Source organism: Triturus cristatus, chromosome 2_1, assembly GCF_964204655.1.
Source record: "Triturus cristatus chromosome 2_1, aTriCri1.1, whole genome shotgun sequence".
Taxonomy (NCBI): Eukaryota; Metazoa; Chordata; class Amphibia; order Caudata; family Salamandridae; genus Triturus; species Triturus cristatus.
Window position 1 is genome coordinate 529,385,549 of NC_140581.1, and position 23,894 is coordinate 529,409,442.

The 23,894-nt window shown below is 41.0% G+C and overlaps 1 protein-coding gene across 1 annotated transcript in view; it reads right to left on the minus strand.

Moving 5' to 3' along the window:
- Positions 1-1,301: 1,301 nt before the first annotated feature.
- The window catches only part of EDIL3 (EGF like and discoidin domains 3), a 1,529,327-nt gene continuing 1,506,734 nt past the window's right edge, over positions 1,302-23,894 (minus strand). Inside the window, exon 12 of the mRNA XM_085632425.1 lies at positions 1,302-4,558. Within this exon, the coding sequence (XP_085488551.1) occupies positions 4,409-4,558 (150 nt within the window). The 3' untranslated portion in view covers positions 1,302-4,408. The remainder of the gene's footprint in view (positions 4,559-23,894) is intronic.

Sequence of the window (23,894 nt, forward strand, 5' to 3'; positions counted from 1 at the left end):
ACTTTGGACCCTCAAGAGGAACTTCAGGAAGAAGTTAAAGAAGTTTGGAGCAACTTTGGAAAAAAGCTTCATCGAGGAACCAACTCAACCGTGAGAGCTAAGCCGCCCACCTTCAACTGCAAACCGGGCCTGGCCTGCTGGTTCATCCCACTGAAAAGCTCTGTAGGTCTGACTTTCAGAGTTTGACCGGGAGCTACATGGAAAGCAAGCCTGCAAACCCTCACAGAATCCAGACTGGTGAAGAGCTTCGAGGGACCCCGGCAGAAAAAGCACCAGAAAGGTTTCTAAGTCAGAAGGAAAATCTCGACCGGGCCTACTGTGAGAGGTACCCGAGCAGGGCTCCATTGCAGTTGGCCTGAAACTTTGAATTTGTCCCAGTCAAGTGCAACCTGATGTCTCAGAGTGGCTCTATAGGTTTCTAAGTGCTATATAGTGCTAAAACGTTAAAAATTCATAGCTATGATTCCCTACATTGGGTTCTTGTTGTTTTGATGTAATTTAGAAGATTAAATTACGTCCTTTTAGTATATATTGATTTTGGATTTTTATTGTGTGTTGTGTCTTAATTATTTACTGAGTTGGTGTTTTTAAATGCTTTACATACCTGTCTCTTAAGGTAAGCCCGCCGGCTCGCAGCCAAGCTACCAAGGGTTGAGCATGGGAATAATTTTTTGAGACCTAGTCTGAGCCCTAGACTATGTTAGTGGCCTCATTGCCTGTGGTAAATGCATATTTACCAGTATTATTAACCCACTTGTCCTTTTTGTTCTAAGCTGACCCTAAGTTATATTACTGACCTTAAAATGTGCAATGAAGTTATTGTGTGCCAATTATTGCTCCACAAATAGGATTCTTATATAGGAGTAATTCTGAAAAATGTGTAGGACAAAATGTTTGCATCCACTAATTGTAGATTTGGCTAAATTATTTTTTGTGAATGCTACACTTCTGTTAGCAAATACATTGCACGTTCTCCATCCAGTTGCTATATCTGGCAGCTCATTCCCCAGCTGCTCAATTTCTGTAAAAGGAATTTAAAAATAAAACATAAACATTTAATAAATATATAAACACTGAACCACCATGAGTATCTTTCAGTCACTTCTAAACAAAATATAACAAAAATAACTTTGTAGCATAATGCATTTGCAAAGTAGGCAAACATGTGGATGTCATAAACAAAGTATAAGGTTTCCCTTAACATATACTCCTTGCTTGTATTTATTGCAGTGGACAGAGAGATTTGTGTGTACACGTTTGTCTAGCACATATATTTCAGTGAAACACTACGGTTTTTCAAAAGTTTTATTGTAAGTTTGAAGACTAGACAAGATCATACTGATTTTACATCAATCTACATGATTTTGATTATGTACAAAACATTTGAATATTACACAGCTTGAAAGGTTGCACAGGTCAGTGTGTCGGAGATACTTTTGTACTTACTGACACATGGGAAGCCAGCAATAGATATTATATTAAGTATTTCGCTGTAAAGCAGATACATTCCAATAGTACCCTTAGTCTTCAAAACCACACAAAATTCCAAAGCAATCATTCCAAAAGAGAAAGTCAATCGGAACCAGGTTTTATGGCAAGCCCTTAAATAGATTACAGCTACAACGAAGCCTTGTGCCTTTGCTTTTCCCCTCGGGCTATAAAAATAGCATGTACCAAATAGCAACACCGAAGTTGAAGCCTCTTACAAACAGTTACCCGACAAGGGAGAAATTGAATTGGGAGAATAGCCATATTTCAAGTTTATTATTACCAATACACTGAATAAAAAGCGATGGTCTCTTAGAGAAGACCCATTGATTTCAGTGAAAATGACCACTTGGATCGATACTGTGTTGTCATTTTATCGACTTGCATTTCTGTGCGCCTTCTGAAAAGTTTTATGGCAAAAATGTGCAAATGATGTCATCAAGTGTAACTGATGCCACTTTTGAAAATAGCTTCTGACTGGTGTAAGAAACACATAAGACAAACGTGAGATGTAAATTAGATCACGTAGAAACTTGGTTGAATGGGGGGTAGGGATAAATTAGTCCTTCAGCATATGACGTCACAGTTATGTAAATTGGTGCCACTGTGTTTCTTAGGGGTTTATGTCCACGTGTCATGTTAGATGAATGTGTCACTGCTTCAAAAACTAGAAAAATAGAAAGTGTTCGATTTCTTAAGAATGTGTCAGACTTTTGGAGAATAGGCACACCTTGTCAAAGAGCGGAACGCGATTGCTACATAGCATAAAACAAGGAAAATGTTGTGTGAGAGGGACTCAACTGCATTTAACATAATACAAAAAAAGGCAACAGTTAAAGATAAATAACATAAGCAGTTTTAAAGTAAAATTCCAACGTTAAACATTCAATGCATTACCTACAAACCACTTGGTAAGAGCCTAAAGTGCAAAACATGGTTGCCCCTGCGAACCACCGCTCTTTGTTGGAGTCGTTTGTTGATTGACTTTCTCCTTGTCTTTGATCCGTACAATTCAACACCAGTTCAGACACAGTACACATTCTTATGGAATACTGTTAGCACAGTTATACATACAAGACATTAACAGTCTAGTGGCATTGTTTATGGAATACAAAGTAAAACAAAGCAAGGGAGTGGTATACAATATTTCAAGCATTGCAATCTGTGTGTGCATTACCTTAATTGGACCCTTGATGACAGCTGATAAAATTCCACCATATCAGCTAAAATATCTGGCCAAATAAATCTTTGAAGGGCACAGGTAGTTTTAATTCATATGTTCCTACCTGCTCACTTATCGGTAAATACATTATGTGTTGTGAGTCCAGTATCAAATTGCGGCCTTAAGCTGTCAAAATGTCTTTGACCTTAAATGATTTAGTTGCATTTTGGATACCTGACAGCATATTGTCCTTCAGCTCCCACCCATTTATATAAAATTGGAGAGAAAAAAAATATGTGTCAATGCACTGGGGTACATTTTCTACCTAGTATGTCATGCTTTTAAACAAAGCCTCAATGATAAAGACCAGCCACCTGCTGGTATAAATATTAACAAATATAAACATCTCTGCATTGTGCTTCAACTTCCTGTATCAGCATATCAGGAGATTTAAATACTGAAATTTAAAAAAGAATGAAGCATAAGAGGTCATTGGTGACCTATTGAAGTCTTTGATATTTTTTTATGACAAAGTTCATGGTAATAATAGAAAGTAGAACTGTGGTCACACGGTGAGCGTAGCTTCTGACCTTTATTAACACTAAGCATTTAATACAGCTCCTGGACTTAGACTTACATATACTTTAAATCGCTTCATGCTCCTCTAACACAAGCAATTGATCTTCTTCTGTTATTGTTCAAATCCTTTAATTGAAATTGTTTTTATATAGCTTGGTAAGATGTAGGTATTTCAAAATGCCTCTGTGTCTATTCAAAGGCTTCAATGTGTGTTTGTTTTTAATTATTAAATTCGGGTGCATTGTGGCGCAAATTCAATATTTTTTTGCCTTTTGTCATCTGCACATTTTCTAATTATCTTTTCGGACTTGTGAGAGACAACATAGAATCATAAATTAAAAAGCTTAAATAGTTTATTCACAGATGTACATTAAAAGGTAATGGAGAGAAGTAACATTTCTGCCAGGCTTCTGTGGAGCTTTGGACCAGGTTTTGAAGGCAGATCTGCCTTACGTTTCTCATATGTAAAGATGAGACTATGTGATGTAATATATTATCTCCACCAAGAGAGTAATTAGGGCCGTAGCATAAACTGTGATCAGACAAACATAAATTGTCAGCAGGGCATGCAGAAGAGAATCGAACACAGGTGCAGCACTCACCCCAGAAGATCTGGTGCTTTATAAATGCTGAAAAGTCGATTGCAATACAGATAAAATACAGAGAGGGTGTCTTCCAAAATGCGAGTTATGGTTATTGACAATGTGTTAATAGGCACAAGGGAAACAATTAAGATAATGCAGTCATCCCAGAGAAAACTTATTGCTAAAGCTGCAGTATCACTTGTAACAAGTACAATTCCAGTGTGAATTTTCAAACATGTGTCAGGCTACCTTCCCCATATGCTGTAAAGCAAGCTTTGCCATGCCAAATTTCCCTTCCTTGTAAAAATGATGCTGCTCTTCTTCTCTACCACATTTCCACCAGTGTGAACAACTGAGAAGAAAACTAGACAGGTAATTCCACAGTAAAGGGACAATACTGTAACATATTTAAAGGACACGATCTGATGGGGTCATTTATAGGGCAGGCACAGACCACTTTGTATAAAACAGTTATCTGCCTACCATAAAGTGAGCACTTGTTCAAAAAACCATTCCATTTCCTAAAGATTTTGCACAGTTCATTCTATGGGAAGTTTAGCAATATCAAGAGGTGGTCATCACGCGGTGGTCCAGATCAGTCCTCTTCAGTGCAACCCAAAAGCTCTGCCCGCAAAGTGATCCTTCCATACCAGGACCACGGTAGGATCCTGATGAACCGTGCATAAATTGGAGGATCAATAACATTCTTTCTGTGCGTGTCGTTGTCAAAGTTACCCTGAAATACCTTTGGAAAAAAGAAAACAATTGTTATTGTCTGAGTTCTAAATATTAAATAACAGTAAATATTATTGTCCAGGTTTAACAAAATGTATCTCCATAAACAATATCACTGATGTGTATTTTATTTTTCTCACAAGAAATAGTCTTGGTTCATGCGTACAATAAATTGAACTGTATCAACACATTTATTTTCAATTTGGCTTGGAAAATATTGTCAACAACAACCACACAAAAGTTGGGGTTTATCCACTTCCGTACGCTTTCATTGTCCTTTTCAGGTTACAGTGATGTAAAATGTTACCACTAAAAGGCTATCACATGCAACTAATGACATTTTTGATTTGCTGTACAATTTTCAATGCCAAGTAGAACAATCTGTTATTTGCTACATGGAAACAGATTTCTACTTTTTATATAATCCCTTTATGACGTCACTCAAGATTCGTGACGTTTATACTTTGAAATCAGTTTGTGTAACGAAAGTGGAAAGCATGGCCTCAAACATCCTTCCCTTTGGATAACAGTGTATTTATTTGTCAACTTGGTTGAAAGTGCCTCTGTGATGTTAAGACAGAAGAGGGGTACATTGAGACAAAACGTCCAATTTGAAATCCATTTACTCAATATAAACGCGCTTTTATGAAACACAATGCGAAAGCAAGATAGCTATAAAAAAAACAGAAGCATATTTTTGGATCAGCGTAAAATTTATAACCCATCAAGATTTTTTTATAATTTTAGTCTGTAATTAAATATGTCATTATTAATACACATGACAGACTACAACGTTTAGTATAGTTCACAATAATTTTAAGATTAAACCCTTGTGTGTATACCTAGATGTTTTGGGGTTACTCTTGAAGCAATGGGGTGCTCGTCATGCTGTGTGGTGAGGAATGTAGTGGAATCTAAGGAACACAAATTCAGTACGTTTTCATCATGAAAGTGTTGAAAATCTGACGGCACACATGTTCCAATTAAAACTTTGCGAATTGTTATCAGTGCAGGGTTTTCCTCCACTGACATCAGCGCATTGGCCCATTTTCTCTGTATCTGTAACAAAACACTGTCTTATCCTGATATAGCTATGGTTATAGTGGTGATCCCTTAACTTGAAAACTAGATAAAAGCTTGTGAATTTCAAAAACATTTTCCTCGTGGAATAGTTTACAGTAAATATCATTGGGTTGCATTTTCTATTCCACAGCTCTAGAATTACCAGGACAACCCCCTGCATCTCAAGCACATTTATAAACACATAATTTTGATGAGTCCAATTCAGCTTGAGTATGGCTTACTTGGAAATGTATCTTAAGTATTTTCTGGCATTTGACTTCCTGCATTTCAGAGCTCGCGTCTTTATACACCACAATTTGAGTGCCTGCTCTATCAATTTTAAGCTGAGAAGCAAGTTGCAACCTATTCAATATGGCAGTTAAAGGTGGCCTTTATCACGTACTACAAAAAGAGGCAATCATGTAAGGCAATTATTGATTAAATCAGTTTTTTTTTCAAGTATAGCTCACAGAATCATAGCTGTGTATGCTATGATGATTTTTGAGAAATTACCAGTAGCAGCCGGTGGTGGGAGTGCTGCGGGGCAGTGAGGTGGGAGGGGGAGGGGCAGGGTGGGGGCTAGTAAACTATGGAATACGGCCCAACGGAGGTAAGTAAACAAATAAATAAAACAAATTTAGTTGCGCGCGCTGCATCGCATTTGGCAATGTAGTGAGCGCAATGAAATTCGTTTGACTTAATTATTTGTTTACTTACCTATGTTTGGCCATATGCTGTAGTTTACTACTCCCCACCCTGCTCCTCCCCCACTCCGCCCCACCACCCTGCAGCACTCCCACCACTGGCCGCTACTGGAAATTACAAAAGTAATAACTGTTCGAGGTCTATTATCTTCAAAATGTATGTAGTTACTCAGATAACTGTTCCTCCATAGAGAATACCTTAGCTAGACACCCCTATCACTATTAAAAAAAGATGAACATTTTCCCTTGTGTCTGCAGAATGCATAACTTACTTTGAGATTAATCCTAGGTTCTACCTCATAACCACAGATTCTCCAAATCTTCAGACAGGAAGCTAGTTCTAGTTTATTGACAGATAATTATTTTATTTGTGTTTCACAGGCCAGTTTTAGTTAGAAATGATGAAGATGAAGGCCATTTGGAACACTCCCAAATAAGTAAAGCCGAAATCCCTACTTCTGACTGTAACAAGGTGGCGTTCTGCAGTCCCATAGAATGTACTGCGATTAGATATATATTTACAAGACCAAGCTATCTAATCCTTGTTCAGTTTAGATGAGAATTATTTTTACTTTACATAAAATAATCTACTGTGATATTTCATTTTTGAGTGCCAAACTGACAGATACATTGTCTTCCCATTTTGGAATATAACAAAGTAACTAGGAAATAATGAGATGTTCTTATATCATTCAGTTGATATAGAGAGGCTAACTAAAGATATTGTCACCCTTGAGTGTTAGTCCCCAAAACTATTTGCCTTCACCCCTCCTTTTTTCTAAACCTGTTTTATTGGCTTTTAGGACTATACACACAGTACCACTGCTAACCGGAGCTAAACTGCTTGTGCTCGCTCCTGTAAAAAGGGTAAAATTGGCTTACACCGAATTGGCATATCTAATTTAATTATAAGTTTCTATATAAGTCGTACAACATGTACCCAGGTCCTATAGATGAAATGCTACTAGTGGGCCTGCAACACATATTGTACCATCCACTAAAGTAGTCCTTTAAAACACATCTCAGGCCGCCATTGCAAACTGTGTGTGCATTGGTAAACTGCCACTAAACCTGTAAAAATGTACCTTTTACCAGGCCTAAACCTTGATTTTTGATGCATATAAGTAACTCCTAGGCTAGGCTCTAGCCAGTTCATATGACAGGGTGCATTGTATTTAAAAAGTTGGACATGCACGTGGTAGTGAAACACTTGAAAAATCGTTTTTTTACTATTGCAAGGCCTACCCCTCACATAGGATAAAATTGTGTGACTTTATTACATTTAACAAATGATAACTTTTGTGTGGGAGCAGGTAAGAATGCCATATTTGGTGTCTGAGGAATTGTAATTTAAACATTATTAAATAGTAAAGTCAAAGTTTAAGTAACAATTCTGAAAACTACACTTTTTGAAAGTTTTCATTTTCTTGCCCTAACCATTAAGTGCATGCAGACTATTTCCTGGGTCACATGACTAGGTGTAGTTGGCAGTTAGCCTTTGTGTATTCCTCCCAGATCGTATCACAAAAGAGGGCCTTGATGTTGGGAAGATGGACTATCCTGATTTAATGACGGGGAAGCTGTCACCATTCAGACTTGCACTTTAAAGCCACTGTCTCAGCTCACAAATAAAGAACTTCACACTAGTCTATTGTGACTGCAGCAAGCTGGGACCAGGGCAGCAACACAAGAAACTCCAAATACCTCTGTGGGTGAGAAACCTCCAGAAGCTTATCCCATTACAAAGCCAGCATCAAGTATAAAAGTAGGACCCTCAGACCTCCTCTTCAGATCACTTCTGAACATATGGAAGACTTAGAAGAAGGACTGATTTGCAGCCCTGCTGCTGGGAGGACTGTATACTGCAAAAAGAACTGCCCTGCTGCCTGAGGAAAACTAGCTATAGAGATATAACAAGCTCCAGAGATCTGCTCTGCATCTGCCAAGCTGTCCAGTTCAACTGAACCTGCCCGTGTCCTGCTTCTGGCTTCTGCTGGATTGAGTCCTGATCCCCAAGAGGTGCCCCTCAGGTTGTACACCCTCAGCTGTCACCAGAGTGTACTTCTCCTGGCCCAATTGTGGGTTTCCTCAGGACCTAGGCATGTGACACAATGCAACACAGGACCTCGCTTCACAGCTCTTGCAGCTCTTCTTCGGAGCTGATGCTGTGTGATGCAACTCAATGCAGGACCTCGCATCGCAGCCCTCCCAGCTCCTCATCGAAACCAACACAGGAGAACATTTTCATGTTCTTCCGGAGGGTCATAATGCACCATGCTGTGCCACTCACTTTGTAATGTGTTTTTTTAAGTCCCCGTTAAGGGTGCCTATGAGTGATTTTGCATTTGGAGCCAGCTATGAATGTGTGTCCCGATTGATTTTATAGAGGCTTGCTTGAATTATTTCTTACTGTTGGAGAACACAAGTTTGAGAAAGTGGATTTTTAGTTGAGATGGATGGTAGTCCACCACAGGAAATAATGTCACCATTCTAGTTAGGGCCAATAAAGGTTTCATCAATTTAAATCTGAGCAGCAGGCTTAACTTAACTGCTCTTACCTGTGAATCGCCTCAATGAATTTCATTGTAATTACTTTAAGGCTATTTCCTTCACTGTCCTCAACAAAACATCTGACTTTCCAAGTGCTACAGTTTTTAAAGTCTAAAGAAACAAATGTGCATCCGAGATGCTGTGTGGCCCTGGCATATTCTCAATTGAAGTTCCCTAGACCCTCCCTGACGTTTAAAACAGCCACAAAAATATGAGGTTATAAACCCAGATTTGGGGGGAATTAGTCAATGTACTTTGAAGTCAATTGCTCTGAAATACATTTAGAATTTTTGCTTGATATGTGTTTTATATTTTTAAGTGAAACGGAAATAACCCATTGTGCCGTCACTTCTGCTCGCGTGGCCCGTTTCTGCACAGAGCATGGCCGTAACAATGACGCTGTGCGCTGTTGCAAACTGAAGCCTCGCACCTTCTTATCAACAAACTGCAGGAAGCCAACCACCGTGACCGCACATCGGGAAATATGTTCGTCAATTGAAGGGCTGTGTGTAAAGCACTAACAGCAAGTCCCCACAATAGCGTGTCACACTTCTTGGGTTTCAGCTGGCACTCACTGACATACTTGCACGGCCTGTCTTCGCTGTACGTCATCATCACACAAAGGTGAGTATTGTGCGGTAAACTACAGAGGTGCATTAAGACGCCTACAGTGAACAAATACTCCCCTGTTCTTTAGAATTTCGAATGCAAAAATGGCTGACGTTATGGAGTCAGGAAAATGAGAAAGAAAAATTAGCATTAAAAGCAAGCATAGATATAAGCACTTAGACCGTGCCCACTGAAAAAAAGATGTAATATGCATGCATAGTTAGAAATGTCGTTTGAATACTTTAAATGTGCTTTGCCAAACTGCAGTGAACACTGCTGTATTATGATCACACACAGAACATTAGCTTTTAGAATTAAAAAACGGTATTGTGCTTTCACTGCCACATAGAGCTGTTGCTATATTTCATTGAATTCGGAAAGTGTGCTACTATAGTCCACATTTAACTAAATTGGTTTTGGGAGATCTTTGTCGCTGCCTGAAATATATACCAGATAATATACTGTTCCGCCGTTTTAACGGTCGGTTCTGCATTCCCAACTTGGATGGACACCTTTATGTGTTGCTGTGGGTAAACAGCTGCTCCCCTGTCAGTGATAACGGATGCCATCATGTGTGTTTTAGTTGCTGTCTCAATTACTATCAACCCTATTGTACTTGTGTGCGGCAAGTAAGTCGGCTTTCTATCCAAAATTTAAGCTTGGTGGCGTTTTGGATGGATTGTTTTTCGTCTTCTACATGTGTATTTGGTAGAAACTGAGGATTGTGGCCCATCTGCACGGTCCCTGCACCCTACTGCCGCCCACAAAATATTAAGAGAGTGCTCCACTAGAAGCATTCAGAGACCTCTAGACTGTAGTGAAGTCGAGGCGTGGAGTGCCCAGGCCTAGATTCTCTTAGTCATATTAAAAAGCCTAACTTTAGCTACCGCTCAATAAAAAGTTGAGCACTGAGTGAGTATGATCATCTGATCTGTGTAATCGTTGTAAGTATTCACTCAACTCTAAACTACAATAAAACAACGCCTTTTATGTAGAATTCACTAAACACAACCGTAGAAATGTAAGTTTAGCCACACATTCGCTTAATAAAAGTGTTCAACTTTGTTTGCTTCAGTGAAGTTTATATTGAAGTCTGTTATCACTCCTTTAAAGGGCTCTAGGGCTGAAAAATAATCTCATTCCTTCTACTTCAGTTTCCTTATCTGTCTCCCTCAACGAAAATGTATCTTGCTAAATCATTTGGATGGAAATATGGATCCCACCCAGTAGAGTCTTTTCTCACTCCCTTCTCACTTTTCTCAATGACTAGCTGGACAACCTATTTACAAATGTTAGCATCTGCCCAAAACCTGGGCATTATTTTGGCCCTTCTTATCCTTTAAAAACCATATGAAGACGCTTACTTTAACTTGCTTCCTTATGCTAAATGCAGAAAGAAAACACATACCCTTCTTCCATTAGGTTTTCAGAAAACAATTTGCCCCTTTCTCAACTCGACTATTGTAACTCCTTTTTCCTGTACTGTCTCAATTATATTTTACTATGTCTAGAATACAGCCACAACTCAGCCACTTGCCTTGTTCTTGGGCTCGGTAAGTGACCATGTATCTATACTCATGTGGAGCCCATTTGCTGTCTGCCTATCTTTTCAAAAGCTCAGTCTGTTGAAAACTCCTCACTGTTCTACTGCAAACTTTAGTCAAAGTATATTTATTCGGTAATATGTTTCTGTTTTACATAGTGCAAACTCGACCCGAAGGTATTGGAGCTCTTTACATGAGCACCAGTTACATTACAAAAGGACACATTCATTTTTGGTAGACACAGAGAGATTAAGTGATTTGCCCAGAATCACAGGATGTTGAGCAGGTTATGAGACTCGAAACTGGTTCCCCAGCTCCAAAGTTGGCAGCTCTGGTATGAGGGTTGTACTCTTTCTGACTGCTCACCTTCTTGCACTTAATCTCCTGGTCTCCAGCCACGATAAAAGGTCAGGTGTTCTTATTTTTGACAGCCAACGTATGGTATGCTCTTCCAGTCATTTATCTTGGTACCACAGAACTTCTGTCTTTCCATATGACGCAGAAAACTCATCTTTTTGCTTTGGTTTCAGTTTTCAGACCTGACAAGTTTAGGTCATCAGTGATAGAAGACTGAGCTATAATTTGCTTTGCAAGCCGTTAATCAATAATTAATAGATAATATTAGAGAAAATATTTGATTGTGTATGCCTTATGGTGAGATTTGGTCATTACATTGCTCTTTGAATAAGATAAATATTTTCCAATCTCATTGCTGAGTCACAACCCTGGATGAGAATACAGAATACACTGGTCCTATTCCTTCTTAGTGGTTGTAGGGTCAAAGGTTCCTGGCAGATGAGACATGTTTCATTTTGCTCCTCGTGTTCTCCTTCAATCTGGCTCAAGTCAAATGTACCCGGATAGGTGGTTTGAGTGTAGTGGATGTTGCTAACCAACAATTTGCCAGACTTTGTTGGGACGTAAATGTAAACCCAAAGTTATCTTGAATGACTGTGTCCCCATGACCGAACCATAGCATAAATAATTGTTAGAGGCAGCTTATCAATAGATATTCGATATAGGTCTTTTCACATGCACCCCAAGTGGGACACTACAAGCCGGCTGTCCTTGTGTAAAACCACGCAATCTGTCATCACATGGCCTCTCACACCCTTGTGTTGGCTAGTAGTGCTTTTGTGGTTGAGCTGTGAGGTACTCCAAGTTTGGATCTCTGTATCTATATGTAGTCCTAAACCTGGAGGGTGATTGGTTAATTTCAGTGGTTGTCACAGCTTCTGACTCAAAATGTCTTCTTCTCACCTTGAGCGTACCTCGTTTTCCTCATGTACAGCTAAGTGTTTGTTCACTCTTGGTGACCGCTAGGACCCCAGTACATGTTTTTTAAACATTGGAAATAAAATGGTTGAATTCCACTTGGCATGTCAAACCAGTCTTAGCTTTGGAAGCCCATAGCAATGTGTGTGGAAAGTGCAGCAGTGACATAAAAGTCAGATGTGTAATGTGGGCTCAGTCTTATCTTACACCTCTCACATGCTTCACTGTAAAGTGTGGCTTTAGAACTGATAATGAAGGCCTGAGTGGTTGGAGCCAAAACCACAGCTGGCACTTCTAAAAAAAAACTTTTTGACAGATAGAAAGGTTTACATTTTATATATTAAGTCAGCCCTAGGAGAGATATACTGTATATGGAACTCTGACATATCTGTTGTGGTAGGATTAAAGTGTTGATTCAGAGCATAGGCTGCCATAGATTTTCCATATGGTAACATTCTTCATATGAATAAACGTCCACATTTTCATGATTTTTATGCCCAAATGACCTGGAGGCTGCTCTTTGGGATAAGAAGCTTGTGGAGACTTCAGGAGGAAGACGCTAAGCAACCAATAAGTTTGTAATTTCACATTTGGAGGGCAAGGGTAAGATGCTGCAGTCATGCAAGAAAGATACAACCATACTGTTGGAAAGTGGATTATTAGTAGTAGTAACTATATATCTTCCACTGGCAATAAGGCCACTAACAGTAAATATATATCTACCACTGGCAATAAGGCCACTAAGACAATAGAGGGCTCAGAATAGGTATCATGCTCAACCCTTGGTAATTTGGCTGTGAGCAGGCAGGGTTAACTTCAGAGACAGGTATGTAAATCATTTAAAAACACCAACTCAGTAAATTATTAAGACACAACAGACAATAAAAATCCAACAACAATTTATAAAAATAGGAAATATTTAAATGACACCCAAATGAAAAGAATCCAATGTAGGGAACCAAAGATATGCATTTTTGAAGATTTAGCACAAAATAGCACATAGAAACCTCTAGTGCTTATTGGGACATCTTGTTGCGCTGGACAGGGACAAAGTCAGTGTTTCAGGCAAAGCGATGGAGCCCTGCGGTAGGCCTCGGGCTGTACCTTTTGACCGACAAACATTTCTGGAGCTTTTCCTCCCAGTGTCCCTGAAAGCTCTCCACCAGTCCAGATTCGGCGAGGGTTCGCTGGCTTGCCTTGCAACGAGTTCCCGGACAATCCTTTGAAAGTCAGACCTCCAGATCTTTCCAGTGGGACAAACCAGAGATCCATGCCGGCTCACGGTTATAGGTGGGGGGATTGACTCTCGCAGTTTGTCCTGCACACCTTTTCTACCTTCGGACTTCTATGGAGCTTTTTCTCCTGGGGTCCCTCAATGCTCTTCACCAGGCCGGATTCTGTGAGGGTTTGCCGGCTTGGGTAACGACCAGTTCCTGATAAAACTCTGGAAGCTGGACCTCCGGAACTTTTCAGAGGGGCAAACCTGGAGGACAGGCTGGCTAGCGTTTGAGGGTCGCACTTCTAGCTGGCTATGTCGAGTCAGTTCACTTATGGAGTTTTTTTTCAAAGTTGCTCCAAAGTTCTCCAAACTTCTGGATCTTCTTCCTGAAGTTTCTCGAGAGTCCCAAAGTGTCCAAAACGTACTCCAACAGTCTGAAAGCTCCAAGATGGTAGTTGAAAGTTAGGGACTTCAATTCCCACATTCAACTTGGACAAAATCCTTACAGATCCACTGGAGTTACGGCAGGCTGGGGATTCTTCGCGGTGATGATCCAGTTGAGCTCTGTTAACCTGTAGCTTGAAGGAAGTCCTCTCTTTAGTCCTTTTGAAGCACCTTAGGTCCATAGGTGCAGTCAGTCAGAGTGCAGAGTATGGTTGGTGCAAATCAAACTTCTCAGCATGGACCCTTCTTCTTCTGCTGTTTCAAGCAGCAGTTCTGAGAGGCACTGCCCCTCTCAGAAACTTAATAAGTGTTCTCTGGGGTCACACAGAACGGAACTCCTGTCCAGTGAGGTGCAGAGAAACAACTCAGAGCATGACCATTTCCTCCAAATTGTGGCACAATGGCCTCCTCGAAAGCTCTATTTTTCCAAAGTTCAATATGGCTGAAGTGTCGGCAGAGAGGCAAGAGCTGGCTAAATCAACCTCCAGGATGACTCATCTCTATAGTCTCCCTCCCCCTGGTATCTGCACATCCCTTCCTCAAGCCTGACATCAGGCTGGGTTCAGAGGGAGTGGGCATAGATGGCCGGGGCTTTCTCTCACTGCCCCCCTGGGCGTTTGAAGCTCATGGTTTACGACCCTTCCCCCTTACCTATGCAGCAGAACCCTCTCCTCCCAGAATGGCCCTTTAGTCCACATGCCACTTATCACTTCAACAAAGCAGCCTGGCTAATCCACTTAACTCTTACCAATCAGGAGAGATCACTGGAAAGCTGAATTTTGGCTTACAGACAAGAAAGTCTTAGAACTTCTGGTCTGTACATTTTAGGATAAGTTCAACAATAGCATATTGTTGGTTTTATCAATACCATTTTACTAAGTAATTTCTGTATTTCCTAGTGGGAGTTATTAATTAATAACATCTTGCTATGTTAACCTATGTGGCTGGGCATCTACAATGGGGAACATGAGCTGGGCAATTTCTCCAACACCAGGGCTTATAAAACTTATTTTAGAAGGATCCTGCCTATATCTATAGAGCCTCCCACCCCTGGAACACCCAGGGGAGGCTTTAGGGTTCTGAATATCTGAATGTATTGTAGATCCCCATCCCACAGTGCTCCTAGCACAAAAGGTGATTTTGGGAAGCACTTTACTACAATGAGGGAATTGAAGTATGCAATTTCACTATCCACTGGGCACATAAAACCAATTTTATAAGGGTCCTCCTTATAAGTACCTGACCTCCCACCCCTGGGATACCTAGGGGAGAACCTGGGGGGGATCTAAAATGGCACAATATTGTGTTTATCAACTTTTAAGAGCCCCAAACTCCAAAGTCGAGTTTGGGCACAATTTTCATGTTACAAACAGTACTGCAACACAGGGCTGTTTTTAAACTGACCTCCGGCTTCATCAGTGCACACATGCAAGAGCAGAAAGGGCTGCTGGTCTCTAAACTGCCATGCCCTATTATATACTAAGGACTTAAAGGTAGTTCTGATCCCCTGCCCTATTATGTACTAGGGCCTTATTAGGGAGGTCATGCCAATCATAGGGGTACCCTAATCCATAGTGTATCCTAGTGTATGTAGGTGTTTTCACTATGCTCTAAGCATGTTTTCACCACAGAACTAGTCCGTGGCCTGCCTAGCAGAGCCCAGGATGCTCTCAGAGTCAGAAAACCAGCATGGGGCATAAGTTGGTGGGACACTGCAAACAGATCCTGATTTGTAACACATACCAATCAAGATTTCCTGGGTCTTCCCATTCAGAGCTTTTTTTCTGCAAAACAGGCTTAATGTAACCTGGTAGTGAAAGTATTCATCCTCATCATGTCCTCTCTGCCTTTAGCCCTTCATCACATCTGCTGGAGAATTTTAAATCGCTTAGGGCCTCATTACGATGTCAGACGGAAAGGCTCCGAATGGCATTTGGTTTTTCCTAACCCGTGTCGGAACCCATGTTTCCGACCAACTCGGAAACATTTCCGATCGCCCGATTACGATGGAAGGTAACCGTTCGGTCTTTCCGACTCAGTTCCGACTGGCATTTGGAGAAACTGAGTCAGTCGGAGCGGACTCGTACAGCTCTACAGTCTGCATTTCCGACCAAACGATTACGATGTTGGATTCGGACAGCCTTTCCGACTCGGTTTGTCCAACATGGAATGGCTGTCAGAAGTCGACTTTAGGGGCCCGTAGCAGGCCCCCCTTTACCCTGTAGGCCTCCAGTTTGGGGCTGTTGGGGGTACCCATGGGTCCCCTCTTTCCAACCATGCACAGTGTGGAAGGCACCATAGGGTGCCTGCCACAGGGTGCAAGGTTTTCTGCACCCACTCCTCTTTTCAATGGGAGCCTGTGTTGTCATTCGGAAAACTGGCTCCCAATGAAGTCAAAGGGAGTCCGACCGAACGGCGTTCAGAAACATTGTAATTGGTCGGCCGGACCGACAACATAATGAGGCCATTATTTTTTTTAAAGTCTGAAGATCAAACTTAGGGGCAGGGAAAGGTGGCACATTTGAACTGAGCTCAACAGCTAAATTTTTTAAGTTTGCCTCGCTCTGAGGTTTTGATGGTAAAAATATCTTGATATAACTCTTTCATTTCATTTACACAATCTTTGTAACAAGTTAATTTAGGGGGTGTTTTAAAATTTTTTAAGTATCCATAGGACACACGTGATAGTTCCAATTTCCTAGGAATTCTTTACAGTTCGAATTTCTATTAGTAAATCTCGGTGTTTGGTTCATTTAAGGATTAGAACTACTCACGATATCAAAATAGGGTTTTGACCCATGGAAATTCGGCCTGCTCAGGACAGTGCACAAACATGTGAACTCCAGACTTCAGGAGAACCCCCCACCCTATGTTTTGCGATTGTGGGATCCAGCTAACAGCATCTTGCCTTGATGAGCAAAGCCATCTTGACTTCGACAAAATTTTCTAGAATCAGAAGATAAATCTCTTGAACAGTGTGAATCACTGGGCTGTATCTGGCTTGCACTCAATGGTGGTATACCTGGAAAGGTGCATAGTATGAACTCACTGACTAGTGCTTTCTGCTTTCTTGCAGCTTTTTTACTTTTTTTAAATGTAAAAATGTATCTCTCTGGTTCCTTCCATTCCACTATGAGACTTGTTGTGTAATTTTTGCTTATTTTACTTTTTTCTTTTTTCCTAAATTGTCTTGAAAAGTTTATTTAACTTCTTTTCTTTAATTTGTTTTGGTGCTCATAAAATCCTCACATATCAATCAATCAATCAATATGAACTTTATTCGGATAAAAACAGCATATCCATAATAGTACAGTTTAAAATATGATACAAAAAGAGAATACAAATATTTCAGACACTTCGAATGATAAAAATTAATCTGGGTACATAGAATTACGAGTACGCACCGCCATTTTTAAAAAGGATCCAACTCGAAAACATAATTCATCATTGTTAATAGCTAGCACCATCCCGTAAGCTACCTTGTAATCAATAACACCTTGTTTTTTAAAATATGGGATAAAACATTTTTTGGTAAGGGGAAGGTAATAGGAACAAAAGAATAGGAAGTGCAGCATTGATTGTTTTTGGGTATTATTACATGGACATAAGGAAAAATCGAGGTTGGCAGAAAAACCAGTAGGGAATGACAGCAAATATTTCATTGTGTCTGTCCTTAACCTGAAAAATGAACCCCTTTCCCAGCAACCAACTGGTTTACGAAGGTATTTGGTCATGACTGGGGCCGCATACTCAATTTGCATATATCTGGCGACCGAGGATTTATTACGCTCAATAGCTGATCTTGTTTCTTTATAAGAAGCGTAAAGTAATTTTTCCAAGGTTTTAATGCTGGTAGAGCTATGATCTAGATGGTTTAAAAATAAATGTTCCAGATTCAAGCTATCTAAACTTTTACGAACTCCTGCCAGCCAAGATATGTCCATCCCTTTGTCACATTTTAAACAATCCAGGATTATATCCCTAGTCAACTGGGCAGCCGAATTCTTCCAAATTCTTAGCCAGAACAATGTCGGGCGAGCCTTAATAAAATCCTCTATGTAAGATAGGTGAAGTTCGCTATGACTAGCGTACATAGAGGAAAAGAATGGGGCACCCAAAATTTTACGGCAAAACCTATTTTCTTCGCACTGGATAGGTGTGCTAATGGTATTCCCCCATACCTCTGCCCCATATGTAGCGGTTGGTGTGCATTGTAGTCTGTAAATTTTAATAATGGAAGACACTACCTCTATGTTTTTTGGCTTGGGTAGCCGAAGAATTGTATTAATAGAGTTGATAAACTTCTTTTTACAGTGAACTACATGGTCATTCCATAGTCCGTTGGATGCGAATACCAGGCCAAGGTACGGGAAGGGGCGAGTGCTTAACTGTTGATTGGAGTTTATAACAATTGAGAGATTGGAATATTTCTTGGATCCACACGACATTAAAAAAGATTTATTAAAATTGGTGCATAAGTCCAAAGTTGCCATAAACTCCACAAAACCGTGGACCAGGGCACGTAAGGCTTTAGGAGTACGCCCCATTAACACTGCATCATCAGCGTATAACAAAGCAGGGATCTTGTTGCCATTGATGTTTGGGACGTCTTCGGTTGAAATCAGAAGAGATTTGGTCAGATCATTAATATATAAAATAAATGAAAGAGGGGCCAAAACACAGCCCTGTCTGACACCCCTTCCAATTTCAATAGCCTTAGATGTTTCACCATTCCTGCCGATGCGCACCCTAGCTTTTAGGTCTCTGTGCAGATAAGCCAAGAAGGAGACTAGGGATTCTTCCAAACCAAGATTCAAAAGAGTTTGCCACAGCCGTGATCTGTTTACAAAGTCAAAGGCTGACGTAAGATCCATGAATGCCAGGTACAATAGAGTTTTCTTAGCGATATTATATTTGCTAATAATCAAGTGGAGGTTAAGATATTGTTCCACTGTGCCAACCTTACTCCTAAACCCCAGCTGAGATGGATGCAAAACCTGACTTTCCTCAACCCATGAATTAATCCTGTTGAATATCACCCTGCCCAGAATTTTCAGAGCGTTTTCAATCAGTGATATTGGCCTGTAGCAACTCGGGTTTGACCGGTTCCCCTTCTTAAAGATAGGGACTATGGTACTATAGGACCATGTGTCTGGAATGGATAAATTAGTAAGATTATTAAAAACGTTTGTAAGAAGTGGTGCCCAAAAATCGGGCTTCCTTTTGATAAGATCGATCGGGAGACCATCTGGTCTGGGGGCTTTACCCCCCAGACTTTGAGTAAGAGCTTCTTCGACCTCCGATAGTTCAATCTGAAGCCCAGTGGTGTATGTATAATCTTTTTTGGGCTCGTTAGACACCGGGACAGGATAAATCTTGCAAAAGTGAGCCTCCCAAGATTCGCTGGAGATATTGCAACTAATCGGTGAGGATATAATTCCCACGGATTTCATGTCTTTAACAGCCCTCCAAAAATTCTTACCATTTTTTAATACATTTGCGCGCACAAGGTTAGCCCAATGATCATTAATAAGCTCCTCCTTCCTACGTTTAATAGTTTTTTTGTATTTACTCCTAAGTAACGATACAAGAGAGCTGGCTCTAGGTTTATCTACAAGAGCCTTTCTTAATGCTCTATTAGCCGCAGAACAGTCAGCGTTAAACCAACCAGGATCTGGTTTTATATTCCTGATCGGTTTAGATAATAGGTTTTTAATGCCAGAGCATAACCCTGAAAAGGCGACAACTACCTCTGTATTGCATGTACTAGATATCAGACAAGTATTGACCAAATTCAGATGAAATTTTATCATTGTTTCAAATAAAACATTATTATCGATGTTACGCCAAACAAGTCTGAGTTTATCGGTTGATGTCAAATCACATGCCCCACACGTACGATCATACACTGGGCGGCGTGAAAAACTTAAGATGGTGCTAATAGGGTTGTGGTCTCCTTGTAATGTTGGGATTACCTCAGCCCTTAGCACATGACTCTCTAAGGAGGCAGTTGCAAAAGTATAGTCTATAGTGGAGGTAAACCCTCTGCTTCTATAAGTTGGTATTATACACCCATCGGTAAGAGGAGCAGCTGCAATCTCCATAAGATTCAGAAGGTTATGCGAGCTTAGGAGGTTCATTAACTGTTCCCCTCTTTTACTCAGTGGTGCATTAGTAACTGGCTAAACAGCAGAATATATATCCCTTGGTATTTTAACATTAAAGTCACCACTTGGACATATGCCCTTAATTTGGGAACCACAATTTGCTAATTGCAATTTTAAGATGAAATTAAACAACAAAGAAAAGTTCATATTGGGGACAGTTTTAAAATCATCTTTATAAAAATTAATCAAATAAATTGAATCCCCCCCGAGTAAAGAGGGTTACTTGGAATTTGTCGCTATTTGTAGACAAAATTCTAGAACGGCCGCCTGCCTTAATATTTATCCAAGTTGAGAGGCCGCCTGCAGGTCTACCTAATATGGGGATCGGAGACAGGGTGTTAAAACATTCAAAACCCTCCATGTACAACTCCTGAGTCGCCCAGGTTTCTTGGAGCATCACAATATCCTGACGATTAATTAACTCTTTCCAGTCTGGTAAATTCAACTTAGACGCCAGGCCGGCAACATTCCAACTCAATATTTTAAGTGTCTGTTCATCATTCCTTATAACTAATGTATCAGGTTTAATAGCCTGAGTGTTTTTTAGGGTTGGTGCAAAGACTAATGCATCATTACGTACTTCACACATTGCCGGGGTGGGCAGTCAATCTTGGCAGTCCAAACCAGATAATGATGTGAATCTATTGGATGTTGGAATGTGATTATGCGAGTTACGGGGGGATGTCTCAATTGTGGGTTTGTAAAAGTAACCTAAAGGAAGTGCCCATATATTGGTATTGTGGCCTGTCTGCTCTATCTGTAATGATAAAATAGTTTTTGCCACTGTTTGCCTATGAAAATTAATAATTATACCGTCCCCCGTGATGGTTTTGGGGGATGTTCCCAGCCAACCCACTTGTCGTACCATAATGATGTTCTCAGTTAGCGATGGTCTAAATCTTCTATGTTTGGAGAGCCAATCAACGCACTTACAGCGTAGTTGCTCCCATGACTCTGTCTGATCTTTCCTTAATGGGGGGACGCCTGCTAAGATCACAACATATGGACATGCCTCAGGTGGTAAGTTTAATACCATATTGTTGCCCTCAGTGTGGTTTGTTGGGGTTAGATCAGTGTCAGCTTCTTGGTGTATCTTATCTATGTTTATCAGATTACCTTCGTTTGTTCTAATAATAGGATCCTGAATCCCTTTTGCCCCCCTTATGCCCCTCATATCAAGACATGTGCGAATTTTATTACAAGTCACACAATTGTTAGCTTCCTGAATTGGGTTATGTGGTGCATGAATATTTTGGTGAGGAGTAAGCGTACTATTAGTAGATGCATTTTGAGTTTGCTTACTAGCGCTAATAGGATCTGGTACCTTAGCATCAGCTTGGGAGATAACATTCATAATTTGCAGTGCAGGGGGTACTTGCTGGACAGACTGGGAATTAATGATACGATCTTTTAATAAGAAAAGGAAATTATCAAGAACAGGCTTAATACAGTCGGTAATAACAATAATTAAATGATTAATATCAACTACCCTGACTTGGTTATCACTATCAATGATAGGAGGTAGAACGTCATTCTCAGTCTGAGTTCCAGTCGTATGAAAGAGCAATTCAGTCCGTGGAGAGGGCACAAGGGCCTCAACGGATGTTTGGTTTGTTGATGAATGAATCCACGAATTTAAAGTCGAGCGAGTGGAGCATGGGCGGGTGGGTTGTTTCCTCTTCACGCTCACTGGCTTTCCTACTTTCCTTTTGCGTTTAGCCCCTAAAATAAGAGTTTTAGGTGTTGCAGGATTTGGCTCAGATGGATCAAGTGTAATAATATCATGACCCTCTTCGTGGGCCAAAACTGGGGTGTCAGAGTCACTTGCAATCAAATCAGTTGTTTCCACGGTAGGGCCAGAAGATGATACAGATTGCCCTAAACCAAGAGAAAAACGCCTCTCTATGAGCTCGATCTCATTGCTCACAATACTGACAGCCCTCTCCAGCATACTTTCAATACTCGTTGTAGCCGTTCTAATGACCGGTGCTATCGTACGCCTTCCCATAATTTCAGCGAGGATTACAGTGATACAATGATACCATGGGGTGCAACACAATAACAGCAAACTGTGCTCACCTGGAGAGTAGCCTCCGCCTGTGTCCAAATGAAAGATTAATGGCCCAGTCCAGTCTCCTCCGGGCTCTGACGGGCAAGGACGGGCCTGCCCTTGGCCTGGGCTACGCCCAGGCGCGGCCCGCGTGAGTCCCGCGCTGTGTTGTTCCCTGGCGCCTCTTATGCGCGTTAGCGGCGGATTCCCCTCCCTCCTGGGAGTGCGGGATTCTGGGCACTGGAGTCCCTTAAGCAGATGGCGGCACAGCACAGCACAGCACAAACTCGGCAAGCGCGTCCCGCGCTGCGGTGTTCCCTGGTGCCTCTTATGCGCGTTAGCGGCGGATTCCCCTCCCTCCTTGGAGTGCGGGATTCTGGGCACTGGAGTCCCTTGAGCAGATGGCGGCACAGCACAGCACAAACTCACAAGCGCGTCCCGCGCTGCGGTGTTCCCTGGCGCATCTTATGCACGTTAGCGGCGGATTCCCCTCCCTCCTGGGGTTGCGGGATTCTGGGCACTGGAGTCCCTTGAGCAGATGGCGGCACAGCACAAACTCGGCAAGCGCGTCCCCTCACATATGTAACGTTCTTCTCTTCTTTTACTTGACTACGCATAGATTAACTTTGTTGCAGTATCTAAGCAAAAGACATCAGCAAATGTCTGGGCAAATATACACACCTAGAGAAAGAGAGGTGGGAGGCTAGTCCATGGCAAGCTTCCTCTATTCTGAGCTACTAAAGAAAGACAAGCCAAGCATCAGCACTAAAATAGCTGAGGGCTGTACAAATGCAGTAGATAGTGCCAGGTGTCTGCTATCGCAAAGATATGTGAGTGACAGTTTGCCTATGTAGTTGGTTGCATTTGAACTGTAAAATACATCCATGAAGATTGCACCTTTTAATGATTGGTTCCCTCAAAAATGCTGGAGCTTTTACATTTGAGTGGTCAGTGGGCTTGGGCACAGCTGCCACTGTTTCTGATCACACACTGTCCCATCTGGCCTACACAGAGTTCATCTGCTGGAGAGGTTTGGGATGGCCAAACTCTACCCTCACTTACAATGATCAACCCCATTTGAGGTGTACCATTGTTTATTATACAATCTGAGGCAAGGGACCTCCCTTAATATTCACTGAACCATTTCCCCTGCTGGTCATGTGGGCACCTGAGCGTCTATTCCAGGACCACCAGGACTCGGACGTTACCTTTAAGTCCAAGCCACAGACAGCTACAGTAGTTTCACATCAGAGACGAGTGGAAAAGAGAAAGAAACACAGCTTAATGGCACAATCACTGCCTGGATAGTGCAGTGCCCTCTGTCTTCAGATGGATATGACCAGTCCCCAGCCATTAGACTAACAGTTAGACCTTTGCTAAATCTGTGGATAAACTTTAATCTTGCTCATAGAAAGTGTAGCCCTGTTATAAACTTGTTCAGAGCATTTTGAAAATAAGCCTATACTACAGAGTATACACAAAATCTTACTCAAATCAAATCAAAAAAAAATCACTTTATTCGGTTTTGCGAAGAAGACCATAAAAGTTCATAGAAATACATTTCATACATTAGTTCAATTTAAAAAGACTGTTAAAAAATCATGAGTTTAAAATGCATTTTGTAAAATCATTAAAAGAAGAGGTTAGACTCTTACTACCAACCCTTGTAGTCTCTTCATACATTTGATTTTCAGAGATTAGACCTATGGCGTATGCAAAATT